This window comes from Pelodiscus sinensis, chromosome 6 (assembly GCF_052426305.1).
Source record: "Pelodiscus sinensis isolate ZL-2025 chromosome 6, ASM5242630v1, whole genome shotgun sequence".
NCBI lineage: Eukaryota > Metazoa > Chordata > Testudines > Trionychidae > Pelodiscus > Pelodiscus sinensis.
In genome coordinates, this window is record NC_143057.1 from 20,336,897 (window position 1) to 20,361,269 (window position 24,373).

Genomic DNA, 24,373 nt, shown 5'->3' on the forward strand with positions numbered 1-24,373 from the left:
CTGTAATAATTGGCCTTGTGTTCTTATTCATTTCTAATGTTGCATGTATGAGACAAATAAATCATTTTTAAAATGAGATCTTTTCAAGGTGAATTTTGCTGTGTCTGAATGTCTGAAGAGAAGCCTTCAAAACTATTTATTTTGTTATTATTTTGTTTTTGTTCTTTTATGTGTGTTTGTTCCTTGTACTCTGCTCTCACTAGCTTCCTCTCTCATGCTGCATGATGCTGGCCTTTTCCTTAGATGGGGATGGCTGCCAACCTGCATAAAAGACCATGAGAGTTAAAAATTTGCTACACTTTGCATAACTATGCAACTGGTTATGCAACTAGGACATATAGGCTAGTCTCCACTGCAATTCAATGGGCATAGCTGTGTCTCTCAGGGGTGTAAAAAATTCACATCCCTGAGAGATGTAGTTAATCACTGATGTAGACAGTACTAGGATTCTTCTGTCACCCTAACTATAGCCTCTAAGGGAGGTATTAAGTGATTACCTTTAAGTACTGTATCTACACATTTTGAGTGTAGACATACCTTTTATAATACATTATATTAATTCAAACTACTTTATTCCTGTTTGCCATAATAGCATAGATTTCTTATTAAATAATGTTACATTAACCAAGTAACAAACATAAGGATTTGCTCAACAGAATCAAAATATTTTATTCCTGCTTCTGTTAGCACAAGTACCTCAGATGTACCTGAACGTGAAATGAGGAGAGAGGAATGTTATTTCTGACCTTGTGGTAGTCAACTTTATCTCCTGTAGTATAAGATCGTACTATCCTTATCTTGCATGAGTGTCAATGTTAGCTTATTAATGATCAGTACATTAGCCACTCATAGTATTTAACTTTCTGACTTCTTCTCTGTCCCTTTCACCTGCAACAGTGGTTTTAAGAAATTGGTGATTACATATATGTTGAAGAACCATACTAATGAAAAGCTGTCACACAGCTCAATATATCCTCTGTCATTCAACACAGACAGTTCTGTCTGATAGATAGCCCAGTGAGTAAAGAAGCATCTGGTTTATATTGTTCCCCAGCAACAGTGAGGTTTTTAGATATAGTCAAAAAAGAAGGAGGGAGTGGAATTTCCTGCAGAAAATTTCAACTTTTCAACAAAAAAAATCAAATCCCACAATATTTTGTCTTTAAACGAAAATGCTTTGATTCAGAAACGTCATTGTGCTGTTTTATGACTAGTGTAGTTCAGGTGACTCATGTCCCCATTCTCCTCTAGAGCAGAGATGGGGATTAAGCAGCTTGTGGGCTGGACACACTTCACCAGGGTTAGCCCCTGATGGACCACCCGTTCCTTTATTTACCTGAGAATCTACAGGTATGACCCCTCACTGCTCCTGTTGGCCACAGTTCACTGTTCCCAGTCAATGAGAGCTGCAGGAAATAGTGCAGTCTGTGCCACTGGCCAGGAACAGCTAACTGTGGCCAACGAGGGCTGCAAGTGGCCATGAGTATGGATGCTCAGGTAAATAAAGAGTCTGGTAAACCAAGCAGCAAACCTTGGTAAACAACATCTGGTCCGCAAGCTGGCTCCCCTGGAAAGTAGGGCTGGGGAAGCTGGTGGTGACTGAGCAGGAGGCTGGTGGTGGCTAAGGTATGGAGTCCCGCCCACCCTGGGAGCAGTCATAACTAGCTTCCCTAGGGATGGAGCTGGCACCTTTGGAACGTAGGAAGGATCCCACCCCTGATCTGGAGGCTAGACTCTAAATGAATCACATTTCCCATGATGTACATTTTCTCTCTCTTCTTGAGTAAATGCAGTACATCATGAGAGGTAAAATCTAGCTTCAGTCTATGGCCCATAGAGAAGAACGAGGATATTCAGGAACTGAAAAACAACTCCTGTGAGAGATCACAATGGCATTTGCAGAATAAAATATTTTGGGATTTGATTTTTCTTTTCAGACTTTTTGATTAGGGGGTTTTTGGTTTTACAACAAAAATTTGAGAACCCAATTTTGCATTGAAAAAACGAAGGAGAAAAACATGAAGCCCTGGAATCATTACTGACCCAGAACAATAAAATAACAACATCATTTTCCTCTTTAGGCTAGTAAGAATGCTATATATATTTATCTCAAAAAATGACCAAGATACAGTGCTTCATGAATTCATCATCTGCAGACTAATGTAATGCTCTGTAACTGGTCCTAGGTAAGAAGTTCAAGAAAAATCTATGACCATGGGTGGCCCATGAACTGCCTGGGCCATGGTGGAAGATCAGGAAGAAGACAGGGGATTTAGGACAGAGTATGGACAGGGCCATCCCTGACTATGGCTATTATTGAATATGGCAGCTTGGCTCCTTTGAAGGATGAGTCAAACATTTGATATTATGGTCCACATTTTACACTGCCTTCCCATTTGAGTTTCTCATTTACAAAGCCCTTAATGAAATTTGCCCAGGTTATCTCAGAAACTGTCTCTCCATCCCAGACTTATTATGGCCATGGGTCTAGATTCAGTGAAACTAGAAGTCAAACTTTCTCAACAGTAAATTCAAGGCTCTGGATTGCCCTTCCAGCCATTATACAATAAAAGCTACTTCATCATACCATGCCTCAGAGAAGCAGAATATTAAACAATTCTACTAAGCTTAATGATACCTGATTATTTTGGGGGCATTTAATTGCATTTGTAAAGAAGCAGAAGAACTTAATTGTGACTAGCCTCAATCTCCTCTCCTCTTCTCATTGATGAAAATAGAAGCCATAACATGAATTGACTTGCTTGTATTCTAGATGGACTAGGAAGGTAATATTTGTTCCACTGAGATCAAACTGCACTTACCCATGTTATTAAGTGTTCCAATGAAAAGAAAAATTCCACTGCCATCTGGGTGTGTGTGTTAATGTCAATTTTATTGCTGCATGTTATCAGAGTGATGTTATGTCATAGTAATAAAATATAATTTGCCTTGATGTTTAGAAAAATCCAAGTAAATATGTACACATCACTGTAGTATGTGCAAGTTAGTGTAAGCTAATCATATGACTGAAATATTTTCAGTGTTACAACTTCCTGTAACACAGCCATCTTGAAATCGCAATTGTGAATTTCAAAGTGCCTGCCTATTTATGTCAGTTCCATTTAACTCTTGTTCTTTCTGATGCCTTCTTTCCAATGTTGAATCATATGGCTTTCATATTTCTATATTTGTTCAATACTGACTCTCACTGGATAAAAGTGACTTTTATGCATTGAAAACATTATTTGCTGTACATTTTGAAGTTCCTCCCCTTACAAGAATAAAATTGTTTTCAACAGCACTGAAATTAGTAGAGATATTCCAGTTTTCCACTGTTGTAATTAAGAGCAGAATCTAGCCCCAAATGAGTATTAATTATAATTACTATAACATAAATGGATATATTTTCCTTCCATCCCACGCTCCTTCCATCACACATACAAACATAGTCGGTTAAATGATCTGTCAATTTCAAAATTAATCTTAGGCTTTTGTATAAAGTTCTAACATCTCTTTTTCTGGAAGAAATTTCCCATTGCAGTGTATTGACAGCTGATTCACACTGATGCTTTTATGCTGCACATGGATGCACTGATCTTCTTTTGTAATGTTATATTGGAATATTATTGTATCTCAAAGGTATCATGTAAGTTGCATGGGATATCACACATCAACTACTTGAGGCATCAGTCAAATTATTAAGGCATATCCTATCCTTTTTTTAGTGTTTTTTTCTGTCAGCTGGAAGGGAAAATAATATGAATGATCCCTGGCCATTATCTGGACTGCTCTATACACAGCTGAATGGTTGTAATAGAGGAGCAGAGCAATTTAAACACTCTTTTCAGGTACCAGTTCAGATAAATTGTGCCCTCAGTTACATCCATCTTACCTAACTGATTTCAATTAAAACAAAAATGTCGGGGGCCAGTGAACATCAAGAGGCAAAAACCCAACTCTGATAATAGAATCATAAAACACTAGAACTGGAAGTGACCTCAACAGGTCATCAAATCTAGTCCCCAACACTTGAGGCAGGACCAGAGCATAGGGCATCTTGGGACCATGCAAAATGTCTCATCAGGCATCGCTTTGTTCAGAGGCTTCTGGCGTCTTTTCACACCCTTTGTCCAACTGCCATTCTTTGCTGTGCACTCCAGCATCTTCAGTGAGAAAAAATGGATCCCACACTTACCTGGTGTGCTCTGTTAACTGTCGTGAGGACACTGTACATGGCAGCAGATATCATCTTGTAATTACTGACAGAGGAAGAAGACTCAGGAGAGCCTGACACCATATGGACAGTGGCAACCTGTCATTGCATTTGGCAGTCAAGGAACAGAGTAGAGGGGCACTTTGGGGCTAGGAAAATCAGCACTGAGTGCTAGGATCACATTATCATGCAGGAGTAGGATGAAGATCAGTAGCTACAGGATGCGTAAGGCAACCTTCCTGGAGCTGTGATGCAAGGACATGAGGATTAAGGGACTTATTGGAATAGCACTCTATTTAGAAATTTGGAGCTGTGTAGACAGCACCAAATTTCGAAACAGACTATCCCAAAATAAGGTACAAGTCACAAATATGTGTAGGTTCAAGTTTCATAATCAAAGCTTGGAAATGGAGTGGAGTGAATGGCAAAATGAAGGATCCCAGAGAGGGAAAAGGAATGTAAGGACATAGATGGGGTGTTGCTGGACACAACATTTTGAATCTGCTGTGAGGAGGCAGGGGGTGAACCTGTGTTGATTCACACTGCTCCTCGCATTATGTGTCCTGCTTGGTGAAGGCCTGGTTGCCCTTGCGGTTCTGTAGCTCCCTTTCCAAGTTGTTCTTGACATCTGACTCATTCGTGGATTGATTTAACACGTTGCAAACCAGATCCTCCCTGTTTATCTTAGGGCACTTCCTTATTTGTTGAAACTTCTGACCTAGGTTACCTAGGGAGGTGGTGGAATCTCCATCTCTAGAGTTAAGTCCCAGTTTGACAAAGCCCTGGGTGAGATGATTTAGGTGAGGTTGGTCCTGCTTTTGGACTCAATCACCTCCTGAGGTCTCTTACAGCCCTAGGATTTTATGATTCTATGACACCATCCATTGTGCACTGTTTAGCACAATGCACAAAAAGGTGTTTGCTACATTGAGTTCTACATTGTTACATTTCACCTACAAATCATTTTTCCAATATTTCCACTCACTTTCCCACTGATCTTTGCAAGGAATGCATCTTGACAGGCACCATAATTATGGTTAGTACTGCAGCGAGGATGGCTGGTAGCTGTGCATATGGACAAAAGGAATTCCAGTTGGGGCTAGAAAATTCCCTTTGCAGAAATATAGTTACACTTCTCCACAGGCAAGTATGATCCTGGCAGACATATCCCTGCTCAGGGTAAGCATGGAAACCAGGGCACAACTTATCCAGGCTTCTGGCTTTTGACCTGCTCCATATGCAGCCCACCTACGTTCAACTTTGGTCCTGTACAAGTGATTGATGAATGGTCCAGGATAGTGTCCTACAGTAGGAGAGGTGACAAAGCTGCACTGCTGTGGAACTTGCAGCAGAAAATAAACAAGTACGTCACAAAAATTTTCATGGCCTCTCTCTGCAGGATTCCATTGAAATAGCAGAGAGCATCAACATCCTTCTCAGCCATATTGATTAGCTACATGAGGATATGTGCAGCTCACAGAGGCACAGCCAGCCTCCTGCTTTTCCATGCCCTCAGCTTTGCATTTCACAAGCCACACCCACTTACCCTGCATCTCATCTCCTGCTTCCTAGTCCCTGGAAAGACATTGCTCAGACTGGCTATGCCCATCAGCAGTGGAGAACACACACAGACACATGCGGCAACCTCAGGGAGAGCCCCTGGTCCTTGTCTACCTCAACCTCTTCATCTGCTATTACATCCTCTGGGTTAGGTCTTCATCTGCCTCTACACCCTCCAAAGTATCCATGGGGCTCTTGGTAGTAGAGATAGGGCGACCACTAAGGACAGCATCCAGCTGTTTATAGAAACAGCAGGTCTTTGTTGAAGCATCAGTTCGTTTCATGGCCTTATGATGATATGATGTATTTATTCTTTAATCTTCGTTCTGTCCTGCAGCATTTCCCACTCATACCCCTTTTCGCACAAGGATTGAGAAATATACAGTTCTGTGCCTGGGACTGGACAGACTCCTCTCTTCATACACTGATCAGAGCTAACAGCCCCGCAGTAGTCCAAGCAAGGGAGTGTTAAATGTGATGGGCATTTTCAGGCACTTGGGAAGATGCCATGAGACCACTGCATGATGAGCCAGCCCAACAGAGGGGAGGAGGGTCCAGGTGTTCTGGCTATATAGGGCACCACAGTTTGTAAGGCCGGCCCTGTGTTGTGTACTTCATGTATTGCATCAAATGCTTCAACAACTATGTGGGTGAAAGCAGTCACTATCCTCTCCAGTGAACTCACACAGAAAAGCCTGCCAGCAGGAAATGGGATTCAGATTTCATGGGGCTTGCCAGGGAACAGGGTAGGTAGCTGGATACCTGGCTGCAGGGAAGCGAAGTTCAAACTACTGACCAGTAGGGCTGACTGGGAATTGTTGACCACTTTCTGGAGGCCAGAATCAATGACAAAATGCCTCAAGGTGTCTGTAGTGCATGTTTGTTGACAATAAAGGAAGTGGAGGATAGGGAAAATGGGTGGGGCTGCTGGTGCTTGGGGTTTCAGCCCTGCAGTGGGGAGGGGTGGCAGTTGGGTCTTCAGCCCTGTGGGGGAGAAAAGGGGGAGCACTTGGGGCTTCAGTCCTGCCATGGAGGGAGGGGGAAGGCGGTACTTGGGTCTTCAATCCTGTGAGATGGGGCACCGACACTCAGGGCTTCAGCCAGATGCGGTGTGGGGAGGGATGAGGGGAGCTGCCGGTGCTCAGGGTACCAGCAGTGTGGGGTGGGGCACTGACACTTGGGTCTTCAGCCCTTTGTGCAGGGGGGAGGGAGCAGGGGAGCCGCTGGTGCTTGGGGCTCCAGCCCCACAATGGGGAAAAACCGCCAGCACTTGGCTCCAGCGGCTGAAGCTCCGAGTGCCAGCAGCTCCCTTCCTACCTTGCCCCACTTCAGGGATCAAGTTCAGCCCCACAGTATGCAGGGGGAGCCACCACAGCTTGGGGCTTCAGCAGCTGAAGGTTTGAGTGCTAGTGTCTCCTCTCCACCTCTTGCTGCAGTGGAAATACAGGACAATGTGCCCATTTTTTAAAAAAAAAGTTGGAATGCTGGGAACAGACTTTAAACACGGGACTGTCCCAGGAAAAACGGGATGGATGGTCACCATAGTTATAATGTTCAGGGAGGTGAATAGGCATAATTTCTGATTATCCTAGATTTACCAATAGAAGCCCCTAGAGTAGACATATTCATACTGGCAGATTCCATTTAATCACAATTGTTTAGAAATGACACAAGCAATTAGTAGCAAAATCTGTACAATCAGTTTAAAATAGCCAAAAAGCTAAGAATGAGCACATTGCCTTAATGGGAGTGGCTTCTGCATGGTGACAGCCAGAGGTTACTGCTGTAATTGCCTTACAAATTGAGACTGTTTATCCCTTTCCGCTGTTGCTCCCAGTAAGTAGGCTGTTGCTATGTAATGTTTTTTGTGAGAGTGAATACATGAAGTTATTTCTACACTGCAACTAGCACTGAAGCCAAGTAGCTAATTCTCCACTTTTGGCTGCCTCACTTTTACATCAAATAGATACCACAATTATTATGGTATTTTCAGGACTGAAAATGTTAACTCAGCATCCTCAGCCTGCCCTGCTAAGTCTCCAGCTTTGGATACCATGAGGGTGGCCAAGGCTGACTGCTGTGATCAGGTTGCTCACTTGCTTTTCTCTTTCTCCTCTATTAGATGTTCAGAGGCTACTAGAGGAGAAGCCCAAAGTAGGGGGTTCTGAGAAGAGTTGATTAAAAATGGGGTAGGAGTAATTTTTCAACCAAAACTGATAGGAAATGGTTCTCTGATTAAAAGATGAATTTTTGAGGGCAGTAAACATTTCTGCAAAAGCTTTCAGTTAGTTGAAACCCCTGTTTTCTGTTGAACATATGTTTGAGTGGAAAACTTTGACCAGTCTTTGGGCTGAGTAGCCAGCTGATGAAGGAAGGGAGGAAGGGAGCTGCAGGTATAGCTACTGCAATTGCCACTTAACCATTTAAAGGGAGGAGGAACTGAAAGGGGGACCCTGGAGGTGTGTGTTCTAATTAATTACAGGGAAAAATATAATTTATGGTTAGGAGCAACAGAAGGAAGAAAACTAATGTATTGGGAGGAGTGGGGAAAATAATGAGGGAAAGGAGAGAATTGATCTATTTATGTGGAAAAATGTATGTATCATGATAAGTGATGGGTTTGAGGAGGAACTGATGATTTTTGATGTTGCCAGACCAGAGAGTCCAGATTAAGAGAGGTACAACCTATAATTTGGGTCTTCAAATTAATGTCAAGATGAAAGTAATGACAGTTTTTTTTATTCACATTATTAAATTGTGTGTAATTTTGTTCTCTTTGACCAAAGCTAAAGAATAGACAGTGTGCCTCATTATATGTATTTCAATATGTTTTAACCAACACCCCCAGAGAGTTTGTTTATACTGAGATTTGTTTGAAACCTAGAAGAGTTCAGGCCTAGAAGAGACAATGACCATTCTTAAAATATGGCTCTCTCTTGTCTATACTAGGTGCAAAGTCTTGCTTAAACTTCTCTTAGTTAAAGTGTGTTAGTTTATTTACAAAACTAATTCATTTTCTCAATCCAGACAAACCCAAACATAGTAAACTCTACTACTGGAGTTGCCAGCTTACCCAAGTGTCCAGTCAAACCTAGCATCAAGATGCAGTCACCTCGTATGAGATTGTCTAACTAACAAGGATTTATTTTATAAACTACTTAGCTCCGAAAGAAGCTTTTGCTTGACATAAATTGATAGCTAATTTGTTTGGACTGGACTGAACTTTTGTTTAATTACACTACCCAATTGACTCATTAGCCCAGCCCATTTAGCTATAGCTTTTATATTGAAACCTTTTGGAGAAAATTTAACCTTAGATATTTGTTTCAATAAAGTTATTTACTTCATTCCTTATTATGGGCTGAGCATTGAAGATATTGGTGGGATTTTTTTAATCATAAAATCAGAGGAGGCTCGGGGCTGTGGTACAGGTTGGGATCCAGGTCGCTTACCTGGAGTAGCTCCCCCTTAAGATTCCTGGCCATTGGGAGCTATGGCGATGGGTCCTACAAGGGAGGACAGCACAACAGTGCTTCCCAGCAGCATTCTCAGCAATGAATTAGCAGTCTGGCAGGGACGCAGAAGCGGAAGAACTGCAACACATAAAACCATCCCACTCACCCCACCAGGTTGGGCTAGATAAGGTGTAGGGGCTTTATTGGCTTCAGTCCAGGGCCTCAGGCTATGTGGGCCTCACAAAAAAGTCTGGACTTTTGGCATCCAGTAGATCTTTCTTTGGCTGATCTCAGCTGCCATAGCCAGCAGTGTCAATGTCTTAGATAGTCCCACAGCACCTAGTTTTTGTACAGCAAAACCCAGACTTTAAACTCTCTCAGAAATAATTTGGTGGCCAATGCATATTATGGAACATGGGCATATCTGAACCCCATTTAGAAAGTTGTGTAATAATCCAGAATTAAAGCAACAAAGGCATCCAGGTCTGAAATTAAAAATTTAAATACTATGCCAAGTGTAAACAGTTAGAACTATGGCTCAGTCAGGATTCCTTGTGGGGCTCTCTCCCCTTTGAAAGGGTGCAACATGCATTCCTTCTGTTTGCACAACAGCTCTATAGACTGGTGCTGGGGTTTGGGGAGGGCATTGCCCCATCTTCCTCCCACTCATCCTCAGGGCACAGGGGGCACAAATGCAAGATCAGTCACATTGGGACCCCAAGAATGGAGAAGAAGGAGGTAGAGTGATATAATGGTCATAACTGGGATTACTGGACAAAAAGTAAGAAAGATAACATTTTTTGTTAATGTTAAGAATCACTTTCTTCACAGTGATCTCTGGGTGTAGAAAAATCTTGCAAAGGCAGTACTCGATATTTTATCTCTTTGGACTTTTAAAAGTAGGTTAGAAAATGTAATGTAGAGAAAAACACGGCCCTGGGAGAAAAATGGGCCTGGTCTACAGAAGAAAGATGCACTGATTTAATTTAAATAAGTTTTTAAACTGCTGTCAAAGCAGTACAAAAGTGTGGACAACTTTAGTTCAGTTTAAGAGTGGCTTAATTAAATTTGGTTTAAATCCATTTCTAATTGACAAAAACTAAACCATGCAAAACCATTCTTGCACTGAAATAAAAGCTAGGAGTTTGTTTGTATAACCTTGGGTGGGCTAGACTTCACTAGGGTTGCCAGGTATCCGGTATTGACCTGGACAGTCCGGCATTTTCGCCTCCAGTCCGGAAGCGAAAATACCAGACACCTGGCAACCTTACCACACTCAGCAATCGAGCCCAGCCCCCACCCCTCCCCCCAACCCGGACCCCCACTCCTGAGCCCCTTCTCCTCCTCTTACCTGGTTCCTCAGGAGAACTCTCTTCCCACATTGAGTAAGAAAACAAGATGGCTGCCGGCAAAAAAAAACCCCAAAGGCCATATTTGTATTTTTTTTATTTTTGTTTTTGTTTTTTGGTTTGGTTTGGTTTTTTTTTTTTTTTTGGCTTAATAACTGTCGGGGTCCCTTTTTTTTTTGTCTCCCCCCTTTTTTTCTTAACGGTGTGGGGTTTTTGGGGGAGGGTGTTCAGTATTTTTGGTTAAATCATCTGGCAACCCTAGACTTCACTGCTCTTCTCCAGTGCCTAAAAAATACCCCCACTCTCACAGCCATACAGTACTGGAGACCCACAGTACAGTCTGTAAGGAATTTCAGCAAGGATTGCCCAGTGTCAGCCTCCCTACATTCAAGTTCCAAAAGAAACTAAAGAAATGAATTTAATTAAATAACTTTATAAAAATCTTATGAAGAAACAAATAATCTAATTCTTACAACAGAACACAGCTATGTTATAACCCAGAAATAATGTCCATAGTTACAGTAAACATAAGTATAAAGAAAAAAAGTAAACACAGTGAGAAAAGATTGAGAGGTTTCAAAAGCTTAGATTTAGTTCACCAAAGCCTTAGTTTGTGCCTCTGATCATCAGATCTGTACCATATGCTGAGTCTGAACCATCTCTCCACTTGCTTGTAGGGAATCCTCAGTTGAAGTCCAGGCAGCCTCTTCCTCTGCTGTGGATTACTGCTAAGCAGCCAGCTCACTGATTAAACTAGTCAGTTAACTCACAAGTGAACACGCTTTAAAAAACCCTGTTACAAGAAAATACAAAAACTGAGAATAACAAAGTAGAAAGGACTCTTTCCCCATTACATACATTTTCAGAGAAGCTGAAAATCATACTGAGAAAGTAACTAAAACAGTTTGGCAAAAATCAAAACAGCATTTATAGCAGACAATACAGGCAGTCCCCGGGTTACGTACAAGATAGGGACTGTAGGTTTGTTCTTAAGTTGAATCTGTATGTAAGTCGGAACTGGCGTCCAGATTCAGCCGCTGCTGAAACTGACCACCAGTTCTGACTTACATACAGAATCAACTTAAGAACTCCAAGCATCCCAAAGTCAGCTGCTGCTGAAACTGATCAGCAGCTGATTCCAGGAAGTGGCGGGGGGGGGGGGGGAGAGTTCGGGCAGCGAGGCAGCCCAGGCGCGCCTGGGCTGCTCCGCTGCCGGCTTCCCCGAGGTGCGCCTGGGTTGCCCCGCTGCCCAAGCCCCCCCGCGGCTTTGCAAAGCCTGGGGTAGCCGGCAGCGGAGCAGCCCAGGCGCGCTTGGGCTGCCTCGCTGCCCGAGGCCCCCCCCCCCAGCCGCTTTGCAAAGCGGCGGGGGGGCTCGGGCAGCGAGGCAACCCAGGCACGCCTGGGCTGCTCCGCTGCCGGCTTCCCCGAGGCTTTGCAAAGCCGCGGGGGGGGAGGGGGGGAACTCAGGCAGCGGCTTTGCTCCGCGTCTTCCTGGTCTGCAGACCAGGGAGACGTGGAGCAGCTTTTCTCGCCCACGAGGTCCCGCCGCCCGTGTACTGCGGGGCAGCCCCGTTCATAACTGCGGATCCGACGTAAGTCGGATCCGCGTAAGTCGGGGACTGCCTGTACAGAAGAAGTTATTTTCCCTCCCAGGTTCTCCTTGCTCTAAGTAGCATTGCCCATGATCGTCGGTAGAGGGTTAACAACATCACGTAAAAGTGCCAATGAAGAATAAATCTTTCGTATAGACTTCTAGAAGACTTTCATTCACCCATGTTCCCAAGAATGTAGTAGTACACCTTGGACATTATGGACCAGATTTCAAAAAATCTTTATGCATCCACCTTGGGCACTGTGCCCCCAATTCATGTGTGCAAACAGGCATGTCTGTGTGAGTATAAGCACACACTCCTCCACAACTTGTGTGTATGCCATGTTTTTCACCCAAGTCAGTGAAATTGTGAAGATGACTCCAGTGTTGTAAATGGAAATACTTAACTTTTTAACCATTACATTATAAAATAATAGGTGTGACTGTTTTCTCCTCTTTTCCTTTTCCTTTTCCTCTTCAATTCATCTTACACTTCAGGCTCTTCCCTTTCTCTCTCCTTTATTCTTTATTCAGCTTTTTGTCTCTTTTTCCTTTATGTCTCTGAATTATATTCTCTGGCATTGACCTTGCACAATGAAGAGGTGACCTGACCTTTTTCTTTTCATTGCTCCTCTGTTCTGCAGGCTGTTTTTGTTTTACCTTGTGAACTGTATATAAAGAATTTCAAAATCCCCATATACATTTTTTCAGCAACTGAAAAAAAACCTGCCTGTGATATTCCTTACTGTTCTTCTGGCTGAACACATATTATTTTGCCTTGTGATGCTTTTCAGACGGTTCTTTTATTATTTTTTCTCAGCGGGAGGTTAGCATTTGACCATTTAATTCCATTTCCCCATAAATGATCATTCTTGATCTCTTGGTGCATTAGCATGTCATTATTCCATTATGATATCCAGCTTTCTAAACATTCCCAAGTTGTTTTGAGCTAGTTATTATTTTAGACCTGTGATTTATTAGTAGATTACATTAAACACCACAGTTTGACTTTATCGTAATTTTGACTTATATTTGGAAACACGAAATAAAAGTTTGTTTGTTATGGTTTCTCTTTACTTTTTGAAGTTAATTGACAGAATGTATCCTTTGGGTAGTGTTGCTTGATTTTAATGAAATACCATTTTGTCCTAAACCAGTCAAAACTTTGTTCCCTCAAAACTCCAATTGATTTCAATGGGAGTTTAAGATTGAGCAAGGATTATATAATAGGACTTTTATGTTACATTAGGACCTTCTTATAGGACCTTTATGTTATAATAGGTATGCATTCTACCTTATCAGTAATATTTACAATGAGGGGAGAAAGTGACAGAAGAAAGAAATCATAGACACATACAGTAGGATAAAAATACACAAGGCATATAAGTGATAGAACCACAACTCATAGAGCAACTATTGTAAAACATCCAGGGTGTGTCTAGACTACATCCCTCTTTCAATAGAGGGATGTAAATTAGACACTTCGAAATTGCAAATAAAGCCAGGATTTGAATTTCCGTGCTTCATTTACATAATCGCATCATGGCGCTCTTTCGAAAAAGTGCTATTTCAAAATTGAAACCGCAGTCTAGACGCAGTTCTTACGAAAACAAAAGCCTTTTTCGAAAGTCCTGTATGCCTTAAAAAATGACATTTACAGGATCTTTCGAAAAAAGCTTCTATTTTCAAAAGAACCACATCTAGACTGCAGTTGCAATTTTGAAATAGCGCTTTTTCGAAAGAGCGCTATGATGCAATTATGCAAATGAAGCATGGGAAATTCAAATCCCGGCTTCATTTGCAATTTCGGAGTGTCTAATTTACATCCCTCTGTCGAAAGAGGGAAGTAGTCTAGACACACCCCCAGGCTACATCTAGACTTCAAGCCTCTTTCGAAAGAGGCTTTTTCGAAAGATACTTTCGAAAAAGGCTCTTTCGAAAAAGAGCGTCTAGACTACAACCAGTACTTTTGAAAAAACAAGCCGCTTTTTCGAAAGAGAGCACCCAAGCAGTCTGGATGCTCTCTTTCGAAAAAGCACAGTTTGCATTACATAGCGCCTTTTTTCGAAACGAGGTTTTCCGTGGTAGAAAAAACTGCCACATTCTTTCGATTTACTTTCGAAAGAATGCGGCAGCAGTCTAGGTGCAGAGAAGTTTTTTCGAGAAAAGGCCACTTTTTTCGAAAAAACCCTGTAGTCTAGACACACCCCCAGAGAGCTATGTACAAAATTGAAGAGAAGGATGTAGCATTAAATGGCAAGGGTTTAGATTAAAATTAGTCTGTGGGAAGGTTATTTAGACATTTTGAATTATGGAGATGATTCTTGCATATTTTTGTACTAGCCACTAGTGGGAACAAAATATTGGACTAGATGGAACACAGATCTCATCTAGTATAGTAATTCCTATGTTCTCGTTGCAGATCAGAAATTGTGTTTTTTACTTACAGCATGTTTGTTTATTTGCTATTCATCTTTCACTTTTGTTATGCAAACTTGATTGGCTGCATCATCCGAAAAAAATATTCTCTTTGGGTTTTAGGACACAAATTTTAAATTCTTAACTCTCTAAGAAACAAAAATATACAGACGCATGAATGTCAAATAATGTTTAATAATGAGTTAGCCAACTATTTAGGATTAATATAAATTAATTTTTGGTTTTGGTTTATAGAGGAAGTTATTACAGAGAAATATTGCATCTCGGAATGGCTGCACTTGAACAGTGACAATGTTTTCTTTTAGGAAAGTTTAAAGAGAGAGCCTCAATTCTTCATAAGATTGCCAAAAAGAAGTGCCAGGTGGAAGACAGTGAAAGACGGAATGGGGCTGCTAATCATGCTGGTAAGTACAGGAGTTAAATAATCACAGATACGATCTCAGATTTTAATTAAGGAAGAATCTGAGTGCAGCAGTAATGCATCCATACAGCTACATTTACTTCTTTGTACAGCAACATCAGACAAAATACGTCTCATTGTGTCAGCTTTTGTTTCTTCGTGACTTCTGAATAGATTTCTGGCCATTACCATCTTTATCTAATAATAACAGCTGAAATGTTGTCACACTTCTTATTTAGAAGTTTCTTAGGATGCTTATGGGAAAAGGAATTGCACTACTCAAAAGTAAGGTTAAATCCTGGAGTGCCTACTCTCCCATTTACCTCATCAAGGTTTTAGCATGAACAATTACATCTTTGCCTAGTCACAGCTGTGGAGACCAGCCCAAAGTTTAATTTTGAAGTTTTGGTCTAATGAAGTTGTACCAACCATGGTTAGCTATTTGTATAGAGAAATACATTTAAAAAACTACATGACCACCATAAAATCTGTGCCTTTCATGACATTTGTGACAGAATTTCAGTTTTCCTAACTACCGATGGAAAATGTTCTTTAGTGAAGTTTCTGTGTCTGTTTATAAGTTTATCCATCCCTCTAGCTGACAATGCATCATCCTATATTTTATTACTTGATGATAAAGTGGTTTAGTGTCACTTTTGACTTAAAAGTGTTAGACTTCTCATAGGTTTAGTAAGGTTTTTGTGTGCGTACAGAGTCCTTAAGTTTCAATTAAGAATGTAAACATTAAAAAGAACATTTCTAAAATACAGCCACTTTTAAAATAGATTCTGCATTCCTTATTCGGAGGCAAAGCTCTCAACGATAAAATTTCACTCTAAGTTACGTCTATGCAAATTTATCTTTTCCATGGGTTTGCAATGCACCAGTATAAATGAAGCCAGAATTTCTCTCTCATATATGTATGTGTGTAAGTGATTTATTGTTAACACTTAATAATTCAAATATACTGAAATATGAGTGTAGTATCACTAACAGATTTGTTATATTTCTTTGTTCTGTTTTTTCCCATTTATGGATGATCTTACAGAAAAAATTGAACTCCCAAATGCAGCAAAAGTGGAAGTTGAAGTAACACCACCAAATGATGGCTCAGGACCAGTGCAAAATGGAAACATTGCCCATGGAATTGAAGAGGTTACTGTCTGCTTTTTTCTCTCTTTCTCTTGATAAATGTATTCCTGCATAGTGTTACTATATCGGAAAGCTAGTGAGCTGGCTTTTACCAAGCAGAATCTTGATCTTACATGCTCTTAAACCAGAACCTAAAATTCAAGGCACTATGGAGAGAGAAACCCTCATAAAAAGCAATTCTTGGCATTGAAGTTCATACTGAGGTTCACTTTAAGTTTAAATTACACAGTCAAATCATTAGCATTTTTCTTAGATAAGTTATAGCAAAAGTTGTTCCACATTGGCAAATTGCAAGGAAATGCTACCTCTGTTGTTAACCTATTTTAGTTTTTCATTATAAATTATCCATTAGATCTCTACTCTTAAGCATTACTTTGTAAGGGCATGGCTCCACTACAGAGAAGATCGACCCTCCAGAGGTTGTTCTTCTAGTGTTCAATTTAGCAGGTCTTGTGTAGACCCCCAAATTGAATGCCCCTGCCAGCATCTGTTACCCCTCAGTCTACAAAGAGTAAGGAAGCCGTTGGGAGCATGTGCTCCTGTCAGCCTCCTGCAGTGTAGACGCTGCAGCAGCTCGACTTAAGGTAAGTTGAATCTAGCTACGCATTTTGCTTAAGCTAACCTGACTGATCTAGTGTACATCGGAGCTTACTATTGCACACCTTAGCCACTCCAGCCTTATTCTGACAGCTATTTTGCACATTTTTATAAAGTAATCACACCGGAACTTAAATTCTTTGAAATTTGAAAGCATTTTCCATTCTCTTACAAAAATTAAAAGTCTTTTCTTTATAAAAATATTGATTAAATTTGAACATGGGACAATTTTGACCAGTAGTGGCCTGTTTTGAAGCAAAAATTATCTCTCAGGTGATCAGAGGCAACAGTTCACAATTTCAGTATGAAAATAGTGATTTTGATGCAAATGTTGGGTAAAAAATTTTCGTAATAAATATCAAACATTTTTATGGAAAATTTAACAAAAATAACCTCCCTTGCCATTGCTGTATCAGCCTTGTCAAAGGCTTTCTGGAAATCTAAGTACACTTTACCCACTGGATCACCATTGCCTACGTGCTTGTTGACCTTCTTAAAGAATTCTGATAGATTGGAGGGGCATGAAATCCCTTTACACAAGCTATGTTGACTCTTCCCCAACAAATCAAGTTCATCTGTATATCTGATTCTTTACTATCGCTTCAACCAATTTGCCTGGGTACTTTATGCTCATCAGTTTGTAACTGGCATGTTTGCCTCTGAAGCCATTTTTAAAAACCAGTGTTACATTAGCTATCTGCCAGTCATCTGGCATACAGAAACTGAGGCATTCTCCACCCTGAAGGATCAAACATCCCATTTGCCTTCAGGGAAACGTTGCTGTTCTGAAAATGGTTGGCTGGTGAACAAGTGGGTTAGGATCATAGAACAAAAGCCTCCTAATGAAGAAGAGAAGAGGGGCTTCTTAGAGTGATCTGAGTTTAAAGCTGAAGAATCAAGGAACTTTTTACAATTTTCTTTATTTTATAGCATTTTGAAATACTTTATTTTATAAATGTAACTCAACTCGACACCTTTCTGTTCGTTCTACCTTCTTTCTCTTTGCTTTTTCCTTCTCCTTAGTTTTGTTGTTGTGCCAAAACAAAACAACAACATTTTTTCCCTGAATCTAATTTTTGCCCATCCTCAGTATCATGTTCCTTCCATTCGTCCCAGGCCCATTTTCGAATCTTCACCTCCTAACCCCAGTCTTCTCCAGTAGCGGGTCTAAGTTCTGCTGGATCTCTTACCAGACCAGAGCTCCATGGAATAAGCCCAGGTCTCTGCTTACATTGTCGGTGCTTGCAGGAGTTTTGAGTAGCCCTGTCCACCAACCTAAGCCAGTTATATTAACCTTGGGTCCAGTTCAAGTCCCACTGAAGTCAAAAGCAATGACTCCTATTGACTTTAGTGAGTGTTGGCTCAGCCCTCTTGAAAGGAAAAAAATGCCCTGGGATAATTTTCTTTCTAATCCAAACTGTAAAATGTTCCTTTTTTGTTGTGACTTTTTGTTATGGTTTCTTCCCTCTTGCTATATATTCCATCTTACTTTGGAGTTTGTCCTAGTTATTATATTTTTCCTTTTAACCTTTAACAGATTTCCATGAAGGAGAAAGTTCCATTATATAATATGTTATATTTATAGCTCAGTACTGAGCGTGTCTGACAAAAAGAAAAGGGGACTAGAAGGACAATGATGGTATCTCATTAAATATTTTATAGGCTGCCATATGGAGAAATGATCCTTCTGAAAGTTCTCCCTCATCATCCTCCTTAACAAGTATTTGATTAAGCAACTTCAGCTCTAATCATTCTAACTTGTGCCTTTTCTAAAAATAACATCCAATTTCAAGTTAACACCTTCTCCTCCCACCTCACAAACACACGCACGCACACACACTTTCACTTGTTTCTATGGAAACCTAATTGGAAAACTTAAATATGCCAACAATCTCAAAGACAACTTTTAATGAAAAGAAAAGGTATTTGGATGCAATGAGAACACATCACTACACCTTCATTGTTTTTAGCATGATTACTAAACAGATTAAGCAACTATGATTTAGTGGATTTAGTTTTCTTCACCAAAGAGCAGCACATTTTAGGATGAAGTTCTTGTCTGATTCATTTATTCCCTTCAAAAGAATGTGTGGCCCTTTTAATCAAATTAGCATGATTTGAATCTGATTATAAGTTTGGTCTCAGTCACTGGATGTATTTCCCAGAATATTTTAAATGCTTCAGTTTGGGAAAGAAAGAGCAAGAGATGACAGAATCCTTTACTGAAAGGTAATAATATATCCCAAAGTGCTTGATTCTTTTGATCAATAAGCATATTTTTCTGCTGCCTGAAAATCTTCTCCTTTGATATTGCATTGAGCCTGAAAAAATTGCCCAGATCTCTCTTGATATTAATTTTTGTGTAATTTAGGGATAGTTGCACTGCCATAAAAAGGGATTGATCATTGTATTCCCAAGGCTATTTACTGTGCTATTTACTATGCTATCTGTGCAGTATTTTTTTCTGGTGTATATCTTTTACACTTGTTTTAAAAATAGGACAGTGGAAAAGAGACTACAAAACAGGGGCTTCCTCATCATTTGCATCTCTAGATCACTATGATTGTTATTTCCATTTGCAGGCCTGCTGAACATAGTTTACAACATGGCAATCAGTAAGGGTACGACTACACAGCAATATTATTTCGAAATAACTAGCATTATTACAAAATCACTTAGTCCGCGTCTACACAGCAGGCAGTTATTTCAAAATAATGCCAAAATACTGGAGGACTTCTTACTCCGACCCCTGTAACCCTGATTGTACAAGAAGTAAGGAAAGTTGGAGGAAGAGTGCTTTATTTCGAAATAAGTGCTGTGTAGATGCTGCCTATTTCGAAATAAGCTATTTCAAAATAAGATACGCAATTGACGTAGCTCAGTTTGCATAGCTTATTTTGCATTAAACCCTGCAGTGTAGACACACCCTAAGAGACCTGCATCCAACTGTGGTGTATTGTTCATTTTTCTTTAGTACAGCATCAGCAAAATCTCTGCTTAGAACCCAGCATCACATGCAGAATTCCAGAAGCTGCGATCTGTTCATAGTTCCATAGCCATTCACAGTGTCATGTTATTGCCTTGAGGTTCTTTGTATTTTTTTTTATATAAATGCCAGTTTTAAATTTTTTGCTACATAAACTTGAAGACTTGCTCCTCAATCTTGGTAAAGCCATCAGTGAAAGTTTTTGTTTTGTACTGAAGAAATTTTGATTTTGTTCAGATAACTTCATGTTCCCCAGTTCCAAATTTGTTACTATAATTGGCCTCCTTTTCATTCCTCTGTAGAATGATGTGGTAAGTTTCTGATATTTCAGAGTTTATGATATTTTTATGCCCATGTAAGACAACAGTGGGCCTGATTGTGAGCATATTGACACTTGGGCAAATCAGGAGTAATTCCATTAAAAGCCAGTAGAATCCTGATTTACACAGAATATAGAGCAGGATCAAAAGATATATGATCAGAATGGAAAGTACTGAATACATGAATTGTGTATTTAACATGTGTATGTTCTACAAATGTTTGTGTGTCCAGATACATATAAATATATATAATGGGTTACCATAATTAAAGAGAATTGTTAATCACAGATAGTCTCTGAATATGATAATTCAGAAAGTAATCAGTGCTGTTTTTGAAACTAGTGTTTCTGGAGGTTTAGTGCTGTTAAGTCTGTTGCTTATAGTTACCTAGGCAACTTTTCAATTGTTTCCTTTGAGCTCTTATTTTACCTCTTATTATTTCAAAGCTAGATATCTACCTTCATCTGATCCCTCCACCCCAATAGCTTCTGCTAGAATCTGGAGACAGAGAAAGCAGATTTGCAGCAACAATTGGGGAGGAGGGGATCAAAGCAGGCCTCAAATATAGACACTTGTTAATTTTTTGGCATTTAATAAGTTTCACAATTTGTTTTTGTGCACATCCCTATCAGACCAAAATGTGATGCATTCTCTTAGCTTAGAGCTGTGAATGTAAGCAGATAAGAGATGTGAAAAAGACTAGAAAAGCAAAGAGGCAAATTATGCCTCACTTTTTGGTGCCTTATTTTGTTTTCATGTATCATCATTTTGTATTTTTATTATGGGTAGGGTCCTCAAAAGCTGGAAGTGGCCTGAGGCTCTCTTGACCCCTGAGAAGATTTGGTTTGAGGGAAGTAGTCTTAGAAATCTTTGCACCTGCACAGATTTTCTAAAGAGTCAAACTGCCACAGATTATGGAAATGACATGCAGAACATCTGCGTGCTTCGGCCGTGTACAAAAAAATAAAAGAACATGCCAATCTCTTAAACTGTTCAGATGCTTAAAGTACTGTGGTGAGAATGTGACAAATTGTGCCCATGTCTGTATTTGTAAAACCTTGTTACGATAAATACCTATGTCTTTTCGGTTCACTGATAAATTGGGAATTTCTAAGGTATAGGAACTTGGTAAAGCAACTGCATGTACAAACACATCAAGAGGAGACTGGTTATGGGCTTGATTGTATCTGTGTAAATCTGGCAAAACTCTAATGATAAAGATATAAAACTGAGGAAAATGAGATCAGAATCAGGCTTTGTGTCCCTAACTATTGATAGGAGTATTTTAAATTGTGAAGACGAAAATCTTGAGCTACTTGTAGCATAATCAAATGGATGATTTTTTAGTCTTGCTGGTTAGCTGCTGAAAAATTGATGTGCTACTAGAAGGACAGAGGGAAAAATATTATGGATGATCTTGATTCAGGAGGGGTTATTTTGGTGTTGGGCAATATCACCCTGAATAGAGGAAACGGTGGAAATATGTCTGGACATATGTCAGAGAGAGGCTCAAGGTGAATGAATACAATCGCCACTCTGCCAAAATGCCTGAAGTGGTCAGTTCAATCCTAAAGAATGGCTAGCGTTGCTAGCAGGGTTCATGTGCAGTTCCAGTTGTAGTTTAGTGCTCCGCCGCCCATGCCTCCACACACACACACACCCCAGCCACTGTCACTTGGGATACGTCTAGAGTACAAGCCTCTTTCGAAAGAGAGCGTCTAGACTGCAACCTCTTCTTTCGAAAAAGTGAGCCGCTTTTTCGAAAGAGAGTACCCAAGCAGTCTGGATGCTCTCTTTTGAAAAAGCCCTGTTTGCATTCAAGAATGCCTTTTTTCAAAAGAGCACTTTCTAAAAAAGGCGTTCTTCCTCGTAAAATGAGGAGTACCGCCGTCGAAAGAAAAGCCATGTTCTTTCGATTTAATTTCAAAAGAATGCGGCTGTAGTCTAGATGCAGGGGAAGTGTTTTTGAAAAAAGGCTACTTTTTTCGAAAAAACCCTGAAGTCTAGACATAGTCCTAGGGTATGTCTATACTGCACACTTATTTCGAAATAAGCTTATTTCGAAATAGCATGTCTGCATTGCAGGGGAGCCTAAAAATTAGTCCAAGGCAGGCTTCCCTAATGTAAACATGCTATCTCGATTTAGAGCCCCAGAAGGAATAACTTAGAATGGCCCTGGTGAGGGGCTATTTCAAAATAGCGGAAGTGGAGCGTCTACACACGCCTTATTTCGAAATAGCTATTTTGGAAAAGGTGTTGTTCCTTATAGAATGAAGTTTTTATATTTCGGAATAAGCTGTCCGTTATATCAAAATTATTTCAAAATAATGGAATGGCTCTGTGGACATTCGCATTGTTATTTTGAAAGAACACTAGTAATCTCGAAGTATTGGTGCAGTGCAGACGCACCCCTAGAGAGTGACAGCGTGAACATAACCTGCCCTTCTTTGTGGGTAGAACCCCTTTGTGCACAACAGCTTGCACATTCCTGCACCAGCAGTGATGATACCAGCCCAATTGTTGTCATATAGCTGCATCTAATGGGTCTTTCTTCAAGGCATTAAGTTTGAATGACTTTCTCTTAAGACATCTCTGACTTTATTCACCCAACTTACCATTCTATTCACTTCCATTTTTATGACAGAATTCAGAAGATGATGATCAAGAGCAGCCACTCAGCCTGGCCTGGCCTGACACCCTACGCAAAAAGCTCACGTACCTTGCTGTTTTCCCTATTGTTTTTCCATTGTGGATTACCCTGCCAGATGTTAGAAAGCCTGTGAGTAACACACTGTTGTTTTAAGTAGATTTGCAGAGTAGGTTGGTTTCACTGAACAGATTCAAACTTCTCTGTGTTCTTGAACATTTTTAACCCCCTTTGGCATAGTTTTAATATAACTTAGGATCCCTCTATTTTAAAGATGTGATTGTTAAAGAACTTTTGTGGTTTACAAAGCCTAGTGGATTAATGTAAAGTAGAGTTTGTAATTTTTCAAGAGTTAACATAGAGAAAGCATAGCACCAGAATTCTGAAGCAAACATCAACCTTTAACTGGGCACTGCTGATCTCTAAGGTATACTTATGAATGTGTTGTCATTATCTGCATACATATTTTATGGCCCAAAGAGTCTCTTTCTTAGGGTCCTTGATGATTGTGTTTTTTGATATTTGCTATGCATTACTTAACCACACAGGAAGTCTACCTTTCAGGAATGCACAGACAGTGAACTGTTCTTGTATCCTAGTGTCAGCAGTAAACAAGGGCACCATTTCAGATTTGGGGGAAGCGACCTCTGCATGCCACAATGTGGGAGGAGGAGGCATGGGAATAGACTGAGCACAGCAGCTTCAGCAGTGTTACCAAGTAAGCTCAGTACAAGCCAGGCAGCAAATCGGGGGTAGGGGAGCTTTGACACCATCCCCAACACACACAATCATACATCACATCTTTCCAGGAGCTACTAAGGCACTTGAAAAATCTAAGGTTTTTGGCAGATAACTTAGCAATTATCCAACAGGAGCACTGTATCTAATTTCTATATGAAAGAAAAATAAATAAATATTAAACCCAATCAGCTCTAATATTAACATATTTTGATATCTTCTGGCAAGTTTCTTAAGGGACACTGATTAGGCTTAAAATTGTAATGTATATTCTTACTTTGTTACTAGCTATGGAAAAAGAGACCCTGTCAGGACTTCGGGGCTCTGTCTCAGCTCTGGGAGGGATATGAGGTTTAGTGAGTTACAGCAGGAAGCAGATACATTTGGGTTCCATATAATAACATCAGAACGGCCATACTGGGTCAGACCAAGGGTCCATCTAGGCCAGTTTTCTTTTTTCCAAAAGTGGCCAATGCCAGGTGCTTCAAAAGAAATTAACTAGGGATGCCATGGGAGGGATCTAGGAGGGTCTGTAGCCCCCCTCTTAAGTTTGAATCCCATATTTCATACTGGAGGTCTGCATAAAGTGCATGCCCCAGCCCAGGGGTGAGCAATAATTTTTGATGGGGGGCCACTCTAAGATTTTGGTAAATGGTCAAGGGCTTCACTTTTCTATGTAGGAGCTGCACGGTCTGGGATGGAGGTTGGATGCAGAAGGGAGCTTAGGGTCAGGGACTGGGGTGCAGGGAAGTGTGTGCGGTCTGAGAGGGAGTTTGCATGAGGGAGGGGGTTGTGATCTAGGGCAGATGAATGGGGTGCAAGGCCAGAGAGGAGGTCTGAGTACATGAGAGGATTCTGGCCTACAGGAGGGATGTAGGAGGAGGTGTAGAGTTTGGAAGGGAGTTGTGACCTGGAGGAGGAGAAAG

The 24,373-nt window shown here is 40.5% G+C and overlaps 1 protein-coding gene across 1 annotated transcript in view; it reads left to right on the top strand.

The window, feature by feature from the left end:
* Positions 1–24,373, top strand: part of SLC24A2 (solute carrier family 24 member 2) — a 181,950-nt gene that overhangs the window by 122,341 nt on the left and 35,236 nt on the right. Inside the window, exons 7-9 of the mRNA XM_075931491.2 lie at positions 14,913–15,011; positions 16,056–16,162; positions 22,707–22,841. Coding sequence (XP_075787606.1) covers positions 14,913–15,011; positions 16,056–16,162; positions 22,707–22,841 — 341 coding nt within the window. The remainder of the gene's footprint in view (positions 1–14,912; positions 15,012–16,055; positions 16,163–22,706; positions 22,842–24,373) is intronic.